Genomic DNA, 14828 nt, shown 5'->3' with positions numbered 1-14828 from the left:
GTAGATTCAACACTGTGAGTCTACTGATGATTTAGATGATGAGATAGACCAATCTTAGCTAGAGATGGCAGGTGCTACGTCCAATAGGCTGAAGAATAAAAATAGCCCATGTTGTACAAAAATGATTTAAGACTTTAGGAAACAAGTCTAGGGAACCCAATAGTTTGTGTTTTGATGGAGAAGAAGCACAATCCTGGGGAGGTTGATTCTCAGTGTTTGATGCGCCCTCCTAGGAAGGGGCTTCATTTTGAGGTAGCTAGAACTCTCATCTGGGTTCTGACAACAATATAGGAGTTGAATGAATTAAGGTGTTACACTTCCCAGGTAACATAATTTGCTTTTTAATCAGAAATATCTAGAAATAATATCTTAACCAAAATGAAGAGCTTAACTTTTTGGAATTTCAGGCCCAATAAGGGGTTGTAAGATATTTTATACTATTTTTTTTGATGCCTCTCAAATTAGATCTTTAAACATCCCTTTCCCAGGCTAGATTGTCTTATCTCCATCTCCTACTAGAGCCATCTTGACTTTCTACCATCAATCTTCCTTCAGTCCCTATTAATCCCTAAATGTTCTTAGATATTTTTGGTATCATACTTTTACATAAAATCCACATTTTCTTGTACTAAATTCTGAGCCCTCCTTTCCTCCATCTAAATAATTCAGTAGTCCTAAAAAGATGCAGAGTTTTCGATGCTTTTCTATTCCCCTTGTGAATTTTCCATGTCTTTATCCGTAACACATTAAAACTGTAATGTTCAGGCATTGAGAGCAAGCCAAGGTGGTGGTAGCTTCAGTAAGAAGAGGGTTAGAGAAAGTCCAAAATGCTGGATGTTGGAGAGCCTTGAAAATAGAAAGTAAAGAGGAGGAAGTGGAAATGGAGAAATATAATTTTTAAAAGACTCTTTTTGGACTCAAATGGTGATTTAAGGAAAGACAGATCACAGTAATAATAAAAGCTTCAGATTTGTTAAGGGCAAACTATGTGCCAGGCAATCAGCTTTAAGGACATTTTCTCATTTAATACTTAATAATCCTAGAAAGTACTTTTTTCATTTTTACTTTAAAGATAAAGAATTTGAGGTAGCGCTAGGTTAAGTAGCCCTCTCAAGATCACTTAGCCACTGATGAACTTAAGCTTTCCTTCCCTATAAGAGAGGAAAAGATAGAAAGGGAGGAGCAACAGGGATAGCAGGAGGTAGAGCGTGAAATGTAAGAATGTATTAGCAGAGAGGAGAGGATGTACAGGACTTGGAAGAAGGAGACAGAGAAGAGGGGACTAGGATTCTGAGAAGAGGCAGCAAACACTCCCTGGGGAAGGAGTCTCTTCTGCTCTTCTTTAATCTTTTCAGCTAGGACTCAGGCAGCAAGAGAGGCTTCGACCATCTTTTCCCACACCTCTGATGAGAAGGGCATGGGCTGGGTGGGAGTTTACTTTCCCCAACATATGAATAATGCCATTTGATGCATTTCCTAGTGGTTGAATGTGAAGAAAAGTGAAAAGATGAATAGTAATAATCCAGGGCATTCAGATTATGCTCATTTTCCAGGCACAGTCCTCCAACAACCAGGACTCCAACCTGTGGTCCTTGACTCTTGTGGTCTATTCTTCACCTAATGATTGCACATTGCAAGTATGTTGCATGCTGCAGCCTAGGAGCCATTTTGCAAGGTGTTAAATTGCCTTCATCACTTATCAGCAGATATCGCGTTCTTACAAAGTTAGGCACTTGTTATAGTATTGGGTCCCTTAGTGGTTCTTTGATCCATTTTAGGATGACTTATTTCTCTTAGGTTCTTGGACAGTGGCTTTTTCTTAGATTTGCTCTCCCAGTCATGATGGTACTGCTTGGAGCACCAGAATGGGGGAAATAGAGGGATAAAAAGTGGTGATCTTCTGCTAGCTGACTCTGTCCTGTAGGGAAGGCAAAAAGGAGGCTTAGCCCTTTGAAGAGTTGCTACAAACTACAAACCTTGGCTGGTGAAGACATGCTAATGCTTATGATCAGAGATGACAAGATCAACAATCAACGCATGGTATATTTACATGACATAAAGATTGTCTTCCTACCCAGGAATATCTTCCAATTGTGTCTAAAAATTAATTGGTACTTTTTCTCCTCTTGGATTTATTTCCTGTGGTTCTGTTGTTATATGGGAACTACCCAGATAAGGCCTCAGGGTCAGGAGATCCTGAAGTGTAGGAAAAGGAAGGAAGAAATATAGAATAAGGAGGTGGGGACTGCCTAGATGGACAGAGATGCCTGTTCATAACTTTCCAAGGACCAACACATCTCCATACTCCCACTTCTCTTTGGGAGCCCAAGGTTAGCAAGAATGCTTTGGGTTGAACAAAAACTGTTCTGTCTTAAATGGTGAGAAAAAAATGGCTCTAAGCCATATTTAGGAAATTTGTTGACTGTAATTAAGCCTTCATGGGAAGTCCCCAAGGTTTACTTACCTATAATTGAAAAAATGCAAATGAAGACAGTTAATCAGTGGACTGGCTGACTATGAAACGCAACTACCTACATAAATGAATTGAAAACGAAGATACAAATATGTCTAGTTGAGAAAGTTACCTGAAAGCCAATTGGTAAATTTCTCAGCTGTGGAGATTTTTTTCTTAGCCTGATTGAGATTGCAGTGCTTTTCTGCTAAGGCCCTTGCCAACTTCGTCTTGAGCAGTTACATACAGATTTCCTAACAACGGGGCTTCGGTGTTGGTAGAGCACCTGCTGTCTCCCTGGCATCGCTCAAGGAAGCCCTGTAGAAAAATCACAAACCTCTTGTCCTGCTTTCTGTTGTGAGCGATCCACTACTTAAAGTTGTAAAACATTTGCTTTTCAAGATCCCATAATCAAATGGGAACACGCCTGGGATTAAGCCAGCTCTTCGGGAGTTCTCCCACAGTGTTTGAGCTATCACTGATCAAGGTTCGGTACACGTTCTAATATTAATAGCTTTAGTGCAGTTTTTGTCTTTTTTTAACAATAATCACAGCATACCTGTGATGGCCATTTTCGCTTTGGACACCATACTTATTAATATATTCAGCTAATTTTATCACCTGTTTAACATCATCCCCAAAATGCTTTGCATTTCTGTTAATATTTATGTCTTCCGCTTAATGATGTCATTAATTAGCCACTCATACTATGGTGTCAGCACCAAGTGCACAATTTGTCCCTAAAATTAGCTGTGGGAACAAAAGAGTAAATGCAGCATCATTTAGATAAAATATTTGTCAGGGGTCTGATTGATAGTAACAAAAACAAAAGGTCTTAAACAAATTAATTTAAATATGAAAGTAGAGGTACAGTAGATGATGTATCTGTGTTATAAACTATATCAAGTTGTTTTTGACAACTCTGTCCAAAGGGGGCCTCTTGAAGGGGAGAGGTAAAGAAGTGTCCTTCCTCAAGCCACTTAACAGATTCTGAGGGAGCAAAGTGCCATAATTGATTAATAATGCCTGCCAAGGACACCATAGGAGTGAGTGGCAAATTGTTACCTTATGTTCACCGCTGCCACTGTCTTAACAGGAAGGAATCTAACTTTGCTAACTCACTTCATTGTTGACGTTTGATGAAGAAGAGTGAATAGACTCAAATCCTGAAATGAGGGCTTGCCATAAAGGATTGTCTTTCTTGCAAGCGTGTAAACGTCCATGCAGTGGAGAAAGATGCGATTAGGCTGAACCTTTCACCATGTCTGTGTTGGCTTGAGTTATTTATTACCCTGGACTTACTAGAGTTTTTAAAAAGTGTTATTGATATAGACCCTGGAAAAAGTAGGCAGATATTTCAAGGTATTTCAAATGTATCACAGTTTCTAAGGAGATCAAATATCTCTTCAAAGCCTCATGGATTTTTTAAACATGAAATGTTCTTCTTGGCGGATAATAGGCTCCAGTGCTCTGGGTTTCTAACCTCCCATTCATTAAGAGCAAAGCTGACTTGTAGCATAGTCTTTTTTCTTTTTCCCTGCAAGCAATTTGTGACTCCTTTTGGGGAGATAACTGTTTAAATATAAATGAATGACCAGCTCCAGTGGAAAGATCCCAGTTTTCTCAAGGTGTTTGCTTTCAATTTATTGTCAATTCTCTCATTACAACTTCCTGTCTGAAAAATACTACCCCAGGCCTAAATATGTACAGTATAGCCCCGTGAAAATACTTTTGTTCTTATATGTTAAATGCTAAGTTATTCCCATTAAAAGATCTTGCAAAGGGCTAAAATGGACTCTAACTATATTTACAGAACCATTTTAGCATTCTCAAAATTATTTGCACTATAAGCTCTGACTTGAGAAAATTAGAATAAAATAGCCTAGGTCCAAATTGGACTGGGTTCCCTCTCCCAAGCACTTCTAAACTTTTTGAGGTAATCAAGGCAAACTCCTCAGTTTTTTTATTTCAAAATCACCTTCAAATGGGTTTAGTTTATTTTATTCTATTTATCCTAGCCAGTAGTCTCATGACATTTGCATTATTTTTCATCCGAGGACAGATTGCTTTGTACTTGGGATTTCCATGAACTGCTATTTATGGTTCATTATTTTTTGTTAATAGATAATCAGCTTTTTTGAAAAGAGATTCATTTCCAGGTTGTATTTCTATCTCTACATGCGTATTTTAAGTGGATTAATGTAAAACACATAGTGAAATCCTCATTCTCTGCTATAAATTATATGCCTGGCCCCCACAAATTAACATCCTAAGACATTTACTATGTCATATGTAGTTAATCCAATGCTTTTCCCTCCACCTCTTTTACATTACTTTGCACTTTTGACAATGCTGTTTTGTGTGTGTGTTTTTCAAGCCAGCTGTTAAATCTAAACTGCATTTGTGTTATTGCTGGTTGGCCCAGGAAGTTCATTATTATCAAGGGTGAAAAACTGCTAATTACTTAAGGGAATAGACAGTAGCCTTTGCTGTCAAGGGAATAGTTAAGATATTTCTTGATGATGTTATGTCTTGGATTATTAAAAGAATATTGATTTTGATCTTGAAAGTATAATGCTGAGAAAATTTTTAGTAGATGTGGACTTTTTGACCTGAAGAAAGAATATGGATTTAATATTTCATTCAGCATTCTATCAACTCTCTCTGTAAAAACACTAAATAAGAAATATGAAGGGAAGAAGAAATCAGACAAATTGACATGAATTATATAGCTCTAGTAGGCAGAACACTGTTCATGAAGTAACTTTGAAAACCATTGCAAGCAAAACGTGGTTTCTTACATCTAGATCCCTGAGTTTCACTCCCATAATTTCAACTGTCCCTTTGATGACTCTGCCTACATGTAACACAAACACCTTAAATTCAGGATTTCCGAAGTTAAACTCAGCAGTGCAGCACCTAAGACTCCCTCCTATTTCTATCATCTGGGTTGAGAGAATCAATATATACCCAGTTGTACTAGCTAGGATTTGACATTTTGAGAATTGACAATTTGAGAATTGTCCCTCATCACTCTTAACCATCCAGTCACCAACAACCTCCTATTTCATCCATTAAAGTGAGTGAGACATCATGCTTACCCTGAAGCTTTAGTTTCCTACCTTATCCCTACCTGACTCAAGATAGATCCCCTATTCTCTCTGTTCCTTTAGCACTTTCCATCCTACTAAAGGACTTATCATAGAACATTAAATCGTTTAGTTTATGTGTCTATGTTTGTATACCCAACACTTCAGCACAGTGGTTGGCATGAAATAGATAAACAAGAGGTGTCTGAAGGAATACTTAGATGAATAAGTGTGTAGGCAGAAGGATGGAGGGATAGACTTGAAAGGTAAAGAGTAAATGGGAATTCAGCATTTCAAGAAATGTATCTGCAATTTCATTTGAAAGAATGAGATTTGAGTCATGTAGTCAGATTTGTGTCAAATTCTGTTTCAGCTGAAACTGAGCACCTCTTGCAGTGTCAACCCCATGTTAGTGAAGTAGCATGGAACTTAAGACATAGGGTTTCAGAAATCTTCAGATGATCTTGTAAATTGTAAGAGGGATTTTAAACACTTTTCATGACAGTCTTCAGCTTTGACTGAGGAATTAGGCAGCACAAATTTCAGGGAAGTCTTCCCTCTAGTATTTCCCTCCCTTTAAAACACAAAACAAGGATGTAGGGAAAGAGAAATCTGTGTCTTAAAAGTTGAGTGGAGTCAAGAAGAAAAGAATGGTAACAGAAGCAGAAAAAGAGCCAGAAAACCCCTATAGAAATTGCTGTAAAACAGTTCTCTCACCCTTATTTGCTTTTCATGGACTATAATAGAATAAGATGTGAGGAAACATCTGTTGCCTTTTTAAAATAGTGCTTTGATATTTTAAAAGAATAGTGACAGAATTAGGAGAAGCCTAATTTCTGTGGTTAGGGACAGCAGACACCTATGCCATGAAACGGAGAATTAGTCTAGCACAGCTTGATAGATTTTGGGGCTGTGTATTCATCTGCCATGCCTGGCTGTGAGAGGCAGCGTGGAGCAATGGTTAGCACATGGGCTCTGGAGTTAGGCTGCCGGGGTTTAAATCTTGGCTTCACCACTTACTTGTAGTGTGATATTGGGCAAGGAGAATGGCCCCTCTAAGTCCCGGTTGAAAATGATAGTATTTTTTGTCTCGGGGTGGTTGTGAGATTGAATGAGAGAAAGGAAACTCAGAGAGCTAGTCCAGAGATTGGCTTATAGTCACATTTGCTAAATGTAGGCTCTTATTTTAAAATTAGGCGAAAATTAGCAGCTTCTCTTAGACTAGATGTAAGAACTGAATGGGATGTCCAAGTGGAATAGAAAAGCCCCTAAGCAGGAAAACATACAAGTCTCTTTTTATGGAAAAGTTCAGTCAGTGTATATGCAGGTCAACTTGAGGAAGAGCTAAGAGATGGTCTGCTTTCGAGGTTGTTATAAAGCTGGCAAGGCAGGTCTACATCAAGGCTTAGAACGCTACAGTAGGTGAGCCCTAACTCAAGGATAACCAGTCATTAAAGCTGTGTACTGTAGAATGTGCTTCAGAGAAACTAAGCACACGCAAGAGAAATCTGCAGGGAGCCGATTCCGGGCACTGCTGCCATGAGGGTGAATCCAAACCAGGAAGGCAGCCTAAAGGCCAGGAAGGACTGGGGAGGGCTAAGCACTGGGCAGGAGCACATCGGAGACCAGGAGATCCAGTTAGAAATAATTCAGGCTCTGAGGATGAGACTAAAAGTTATAGACCAGGAGAGATGGAGTCTCTCAGCAGACTTAGTCATGATGATTACAGCATGGTACCAGGTTCAACTTTAACTCTTATGCCCAGATAGAGTTAATAATTGAGATAGGTTCATTTTGAATGATAGGTACTCACTGAAAAACATCCCACTGATTACATAATGCTTTCGAGAAGTAGGACAGTGAGGTTCAGATGGCGGGCTTTGGAGAGAAAGTACTGATCCTAATCCCTCCTTTGCCGATTACTGCAGGGGCAAGTTACCTTACCTCTCTAAGCTTCAGTTTCCTCCCCTGGAAAATGGAGTAATGATAGCTCTTATTTTAAGATATTTTGAAACTTAAATAATGCAATTTAATTAAAAGGACTAAGGCAATGCCAAGCACCTGGTAAGTGCTCAATTAATGTTGGTTATTATTATTAGAATGTTGTTTGTACATATTTGTTTACATGTCTTATTTGAAAGTACCAAAGTAATGGTATAAATCATAAAATAGAATGCAGTTATGTTAAATAAGTTTTCCTAAACCTTGTATTAAAAAATCTTCTTACCATGTAGCTTTACTCTTTTCAACATATTTTCTTTAGGATGTGAAGTTTTTGCAAAATGTCCCACTTGGAAACCAGGTCTCAGTGCTATTTTGGATAAGCATAAAGGAGAGCCATTTTTAAATAAAACAAATTCTGATTGTGCCAATAATAATCTAAATCATTAAAGCGGGTATAGGGCAAATGGGCAAAATTTATCCTTTGGGAATTCAAGTTTTAAGACAAAGTCAACTTTTGTATTAATTTTATATTGAGCTTATCATCTAGGACATATTTGTTTAGGTTTAGCTGGCTAGATCCCTCACCTCTTCGCTTTACTTTGTCACAAATTCAGTATGTGCCCTACCAGGTGGCCTGAATGAAATCATTAGCTTTCTGTTTCAGAGCTGTCTCACTCTCAACCAATGTATTAGGTTTATTCACAGGATTCCTGCATCAGGCTGGGAGAGCAAAGGGGCTCTGAAGAAGAGACAGGCTATCATATTTTTGCTGCAGAATTAGACACCATCTATCTGAAAATGGAATCTGTGGTAAAAATCTCCAAATTACTTGTAATCCTTCTCTTTGGATCCGCTCAGTTCTCCCAAGATTTGCTTTTGGGGAACCTTTTAATAATACAATGGACACATCTTACTCCACTTCTACTAATGCTCTTGCCCTGAAGCAAATCAACAGAACTGACCCTAACAGTATTCTGCTCTCTCTTTACCCATAGCACACAATAGAATTAACTAACTTTATAAATGAATATTACTCATTTTTGAAACCTGACAGACTTATAGGGAACTGTCAATTGGCCAAGGGATATGTTATCTAGCTTCTAAAGAAACCATGACTGATCTCCTAATTGTCCCAACATTTTGCTATCTTATCTTTTTCCCTCATTATTTACACTTCTACTTGGGAATATAATGAGAAAGATGAAAAAGTGAAATTCAGTCAGATAACTGGCTATGATGTTACCAAACTCGTGTATGAAGAAAACCCTAAAATCATTAGATGTAACAAGCCTTCAGATAGTCCTTGGGTTTCATTAATCCAGTGGTTCTCAACCTTCGGCGTGCATCAGAATCCCCTGGATTGCAAGTTTTTGATTCAGAAAGTTTGGGTTTGGCCTGAGAAATTGCATTTCTAACAGGTTCCCAGGTGATGCTGATACTGCTTATTCAGAGACTTTAGTTTGAGAATCACTGCACTAATCCATGCGTGGCTTCTCTCCTATTAACATGAATAATCTAAAATTTGCTTTTCCTTAGCTAGTTTTAGATATTTATGCTGTATAAACTAAACATTATGGGTTAATCAGTTATTTTATTACATGTGCACCTTGTACAACAAACAGAAGTGGTAAAGTAAGAAGTCACTGTATCCATTTGGTTGGTTTATTTACAAAGCAGTCAAATATGTATTTGCTGAATCATGAGTCTAATCCACAAATCTCTTTGCTTCTCTATATTTTTGTGGGGTCAATGTAATACTGACCTTTAATCTATTTTTTTTTTAATGATGAAGCCTCAACTCTATGGTATTACAAGGAATTCATACATAAAAAGCATCTTCCATTGTTTTCCCCAATGATCTGACTTTATAGGCTTTTTTGGTGGTGGAAGAATTGAGCTCATTTGCAACTTTAATTTAACTTTAATAAAAGACATAGAACAGAGAGCAGCCAGAGCAACAGCATGGCAGAGGCCTTAGAGGTAACTTGTGATGTGCCCAGTCATTGCTTGGGACATGTTTTGGTCTCAAGAAATGACAAGAAGCTAAAGTGAGTGCAGGTCACATCACATAGGGGAGCCACATTGTTTGGGGTCCCTCAGCTTAAACACTTTGCTAATCACCTCACACCCCGAAAGTTGTATTCCTAATTCCTATTTGCTAATGCAGCTGCAGGCCATCAGTTACAGGTTATACAATGAACAATCTCTACAAATCGGAACAACATTACTTAGGAACGTCCTTGGATCCCTCATTTAACTGCAATGGATCCATTGCCTTAGTTGATATTACAAGAAGTTTGACGAATGATCAAATACACTCAAGCATCCCTGAGCCTAGAATAATATTTGCAGTCCAGCCGTTAGTTCTTTCCTTTCACTGAGTCACATGTAGAGTCCTGGCTGAAAGGGAGTCTAGGAAATGCAGTTTTGAACTTTTCCTGGATCTGTAGTCCAGGAAATGAAGAAGGTTGAAACAGATATTGAATGATCTAGTAGTATACAGAATGTACCACACCGTCTAACCAGTTAAAAGCAGAAAAGAGGTAATCTAAAAAAAATCCCTGGCCTGAATCTAGGGACAAGCTTCTAAGTTATGACTTGTCATAGCGTTTGAAAAGCTATCCTACCCAAGGAGGTGGCAGTACGGTGCAGTCTTTAAGGACTTCATCACTTAAGCTGTATAAACCCATGAAAGTTACTGGACCTCTGCATGCATCAGCTCTCTTATCAAACAATGAAATGACGATAATACCAACTTCATAGGGTTGTGATAGTTAAATGGGGGAAATACACCATTTTTAAAATAATGTTTGTCACATAGTAAGAAATCTTCATGGATATGAGGGTCTCGCTGAATGCTCTCTGACCTACAAGAGCCTGACACAATTATTGATATTTTTATAGGAGGTATATTCAAGACCTGGGAATAATTAAATAGATACTCAAGTGCAATAAACACCTAAATAAAAGCCAGCATACCATGGGTGTGCTCTGCTTAGCTGCCTGCATCCCTACCAATCCTGAGCTCAGGATGGAGAAATAGTCTATAAACAGAGATCTACTTCCACTGGTAGGGCCATAAATCTGCGATGTAACCCATTATAACTTTTTATTCTACAGTGTCTGCCAAGTGCTTTTGAAACATTTGAGTAATTGTCACCGTTAACAATCAGCTGAATGTAATAACTTGAGATGTTCCAGTTTGGAAAACTTTTATGTTGGAATTCTTACATACTAAAAAGAGGGCTTTGTCTTTAAAGGTATTGGGATTTTAGAAAGCTATGCATCATAGAGTATCCTCTTTTTTTTTTTTTAACCTTCCAATTAAGGATAGGAGAAGATAGGTGACTGCTTTGCAACCTGTTTGCCTTATGATGTAATAATTTGCTCTTTTTTGGCAATACTATACTTGCACAAGCGCAACATTGTTTTAACTGTGAAGTTACACCACTCTCCTGTGAACGCTGTGCTTTGACTAACCCCGGTGTCTCATTCTTCTCCTCCCTCTCTAGCTGGACAGCGCCACGTCACTCATCCAGGCAGCTAAAAACCTGATGAATGCTGTTGTCCTCACGGTGAAAGCATCCTATGTGGCCTCAACCAAATACCAGAAGGTCTATGGGACAGCAGCTGTCAACTCCCCTGTTGTGTCTTGGAAGATGAAGGCCCCAGAGAAGAAGCCCCTTGTGAAGAGAGAAAAGCCTGAAGAATTCCAGACGCGAGTTAGACGAGGTTCTCAGAAGAAACACATTTCTCCTGTACAGGCTTTAAGTGAATTCAAAGCAATGGATTCCTTCTAGGACGATAGGCTTTAAAAGAAAGCTTTTTCTTTGTTTTTGTTTTTTTTTTTCTTTTCCTTTTCTTTTTAATTCCATTTTTGTATGCATACCTGCCGACTCGTATGCCTCTGGCATGGGGAAATTAAGGGAGCAGTGTCTGCATGTAAGATAAGATGTGGTCAATACTACTGATCCATCTGTAGCCCAGAGAGGGGACAGGGAATTCCTGTCCTGAGGTGGCACAGAGCTGTCCTTTGCAACAGTCTCATAAAATTGGACAAAGAGTTCGCATCACAATGTTTACGGGAGTGGGAGGGATGGGGGAAATAAACTTAACTCTACAAAAGCAAACTCTAATGCATGCAAGAATCATTAGGTTGGCAGGTATACTAATAAGTGAAAAATCTGGAAGTGTAATGGTAGAACATAAAGCTTGTATTGCTTCTGTTTCAGTGCAAAAATATACTAGCCAATACGCTTAAGTGTGTGGCCCACAAATTGAAAATTCAACTTTGACATCACATCCATGACATTATGTGGATTTTTTACTAAGGAGAAACTAACTCATCCAGCCTAAAATGCTTCTTTTAATCTGTATTCTGTTCTTTCTCTTCTAGTAGTGCCATTACTAGTGCTCATGTGATCAATTTTTCCCCCTTTACTGAAAACAATAAACATTTATTTGGAACAATTATAATCCTTCTGGGGGCACTGGAAGCACAATGTGGTGATCAATCTTGCTTTTACTTTTTAAAAAATTTTAACTATGATTTTGCTAGAAATAGGAGGCCCAGTGGTAAAATGTTAGAGGAATGGAAACTGATAATGTGTGAAGGTTTAGGGGCAAATACATAGGTGTAGCTTGGAGTGCCGGTATCTAATATACCATTGTATCCACTAACTCAAAATAAACACATTTAATCTTGACATCTGAAGAATGCTTTCTTTCGTTAAATGCATACGTAATAAAAGATTAGAGTGTCTTGTTGAAAACTGGTTAAAAATGCTTTGTGTTTGTTTTTAGAAATTGGGGGTAAAATAGGTGAGTGAGATCTGAAGAAATCTCTGGGTAATCTTTAGAGTCCAAGAATTATCTTTTTTGTGTGTTTTTCCATTTGTTTTTATTCACTATCCAATGGAATCTAAAATGAGAAAGTCAAGTGTTAGACTTTTCTGGGCCAAACTTAAGAAACTTAATGTGTTCTCAGAGTGAAACTGAATCAAAAAAATTTTATAGGGATGTCCATTAATTTAAAAACATTTAATTCATTTCAAAATATTTTTTCCTTAAATTGTAAAAAGAAGGCCTCTGTCCCATTACTAAGAAGGAGTAGGCTGTAGTCTTTCAGCTATGGCTTGAGGATTGAGAAAAAGATGCCAAATATTCATCTGAGTATCCCAAACTTCTCCCATTTGAATGATTCCTACAGGTTAGCAAATTACAGTATGTCTCCAGAAGACTTCTGGTAAAACGTGTGTATTTCTTAGCAAAGTGATATCATATTGGGAGTCATGGACACCTATGCTTTGTGTTAGTTTAGGTGCAAAGTCCCAAAGAGAAGAAAGTGAGGAGTTGTGGAAGGAGAGAAGCTTAGTCCAAAATCTTTGATATGGTTCTGCTCAAACTACTGCTCACCACCACTGGGTGATGAAAACACCACCCAAGCTAAGAATGATCTATTAATGGAGGATGCACCATAAAAGCTGTAGACTGATTTTCAACATTAATCATTAGACCACTATTTCAACTAGCCTGCTCCCTCAGTTTGCATAAACATTGAGAAAAGCACCCATTGATACTCATTCACTCACAAATATTTATAGAATGCCTGTTTTGATTTGGGTCCTAAGCTGAGCACATCACTGTGAACTTATTGGCAACTCTCCTTGTTAACACTTGAGTGTGGTGTAACTCTCTGGGTTTATACATTATTCTATGATTTAATGGCTTGAAAAAAGGATTTTTCTGACCAGCCAGGAAACTATTAAAATTCAAAAACTTCTTGGCAAATCCTGAAAAACAGTTAGCAGGCATCAGAGGAGCATGTAGAAAATGCCATTAAAATATAAATTTTAGTTAAATCTTTTAATACATGAGATAAACAATCTGTGTGTGTTTTCTGGAAATCAGTCCTCAATTTTACTTATTTTACCAATGCTTATTGAGTAAATATCATCACTATCTACCATTGCTCTTGTGATCAGGGAGAATAATAACTATTCAGAAAGATAATTAAATATAGACACTGTTTTGAGTGCACACAGCAAAAAGAAAAAGCTTATTGTTTCCTGTCCTCAAGAAACATACAGGTTAGTTGGGAGCATATGATATAGACTGAAAAAAAATATGAGTAAATATGCCAAGAAATCATACTCAATGTGCCAAATAAATGGGGCAGAGGAGTAATTACTGTGTAGGACTAGAGAAGTTAGAACACATTGGGGGCTAAAGTATTTGGGGAAAGATGAATGCAAAAGGTAGGTTTTGGAAAGGAGTAAACAGCATTAAACATATTCTAAATGAATGAAAGGTATAAATGAATAAATTTAGTAAGGGGTATGACTTGGCTGGACATTGAAGTTGGAAAACCAGCATACTTCAAGATCTAAAAACAAGTACAGGGAACATGGGATTCATGATAGGGACTTTTTTGTTGGTGCTGTGGAGTCGATCCGACTCCTAGAGACCCTGTGTACGGCAAAGTGGAACCCTGCCCGGTCTTTTTGCGCCATCCTCACACCTTCCAGTGCTATATCAGACAATGCTCTGCTGCTATTCATAGGGTTTTCACAGCAAAGTTTTTTCAGAAGAGGGTGGCCAGGTTCTTCTTCTAGTCTGGAAGCTCCACTGAAACTTGTCTACCATGGGCAACCCTGTTGGTATTTGAAATATAGGTGGCATAGCTTTCAGCATCACAGCAATTTGCAGCTCCACGGTATGACAACTGACAGAAGGTGGTGTGGCTCCCTGACGAGGAAACAAACATGAGGTCGTCGTGGTGAGAGTGCCAAATCTTAATCACTAGACAACCAGGGCTGGTCATGATGAGGACTTGGGAAATAAATGTGGAGATGTAGTATGAGGCTAAATTATGGAGGATCATGAAGGAGTGTGACCGTTATCTAATATGTACTGTGAAGTGTCTAAGTAGGATGGTGATACAGACAAAGGAGTGCCTTCATAGAATGAAACTGATAATGTATGAGGAGGTGAGAGCTGAAAGAGGCTGATGTTAGTTATAAGGGGTATTTGTGAGAGAAATGTAAGAAGGTCTTACAGCACTTCTTGAATAACCAGATGTGGTGTAAGAGCATGATTGAAGTATATAATTTAATCAGGGAGATTAAAGAGTCAGAAAAGTGAAAAATATCTACAAAGCAGTACATGAATGTGTGCTAGAACAAACTGAATATATAATATATTTGAGGAGATAGAGTAGGTAATTAGTCCCAAGAACATGGAGTACTTGGGATATTTCCTACAGAAGTAGCATTTTAGGATTCAGGAGGATGGATATTCCTGATGGGAGGAAACTAAATAAATCTCAACTTCCTTTGATTTTC

The 14828-nt window shown here is 38.1% G+C and overlaps 1 protein-coding gene across 10 annotated transcripts in view; it reads left to right on the top strand.

The window, feature by feature from the left end:
* Positions 1-12191, top strand: part of CTNNA2 (catenin alpha 2) — a 1089251-nt gene extending 1077060 nt beyond the window's left edge. For 5 of the 10 annotated variants that reach the window (XM_070573723.1, XM_070573719.1, XM_070573721.1 and 2 more), the window contains 2 exons: positions 8179-8295; positions 10998-12191. In XM_070573723.1, the coding sequence (XP_070429824.1) occupies positions 8179-8295; positions 10998-11285 (405 nt within the window). In that variant the 3' untranslated portion in view covers positions 11286-12191. The remainder of the gene's footprint in view (positions 1-8178; positions 8296-10997) is intronic. The other 5 variants (XM_070573725.1, XM_070573722.1, XM_070573724.1 and 2 more) reach the window with 1 other exon arrangement.
* The last annotated feature ends 2637 nt before the right edge of the window (positions 12192-14828 follow it).

Source organism: Equus przewalskii, chromosome 14 (genome assembly GCF_037783145.1).
Source record: "Equus przewalskii isolate Varuska chromosome 14, EquPr2, whole genome shotgun sequence".
NCBI lineage: Eukaryota > Metazoa > Chordata > Mammalia > Perissodactyla > Equidae > Equus > Equus przewalskii.
This window is presented reverse-complemented; position numbering and strand designations above follow the sequence as displayed.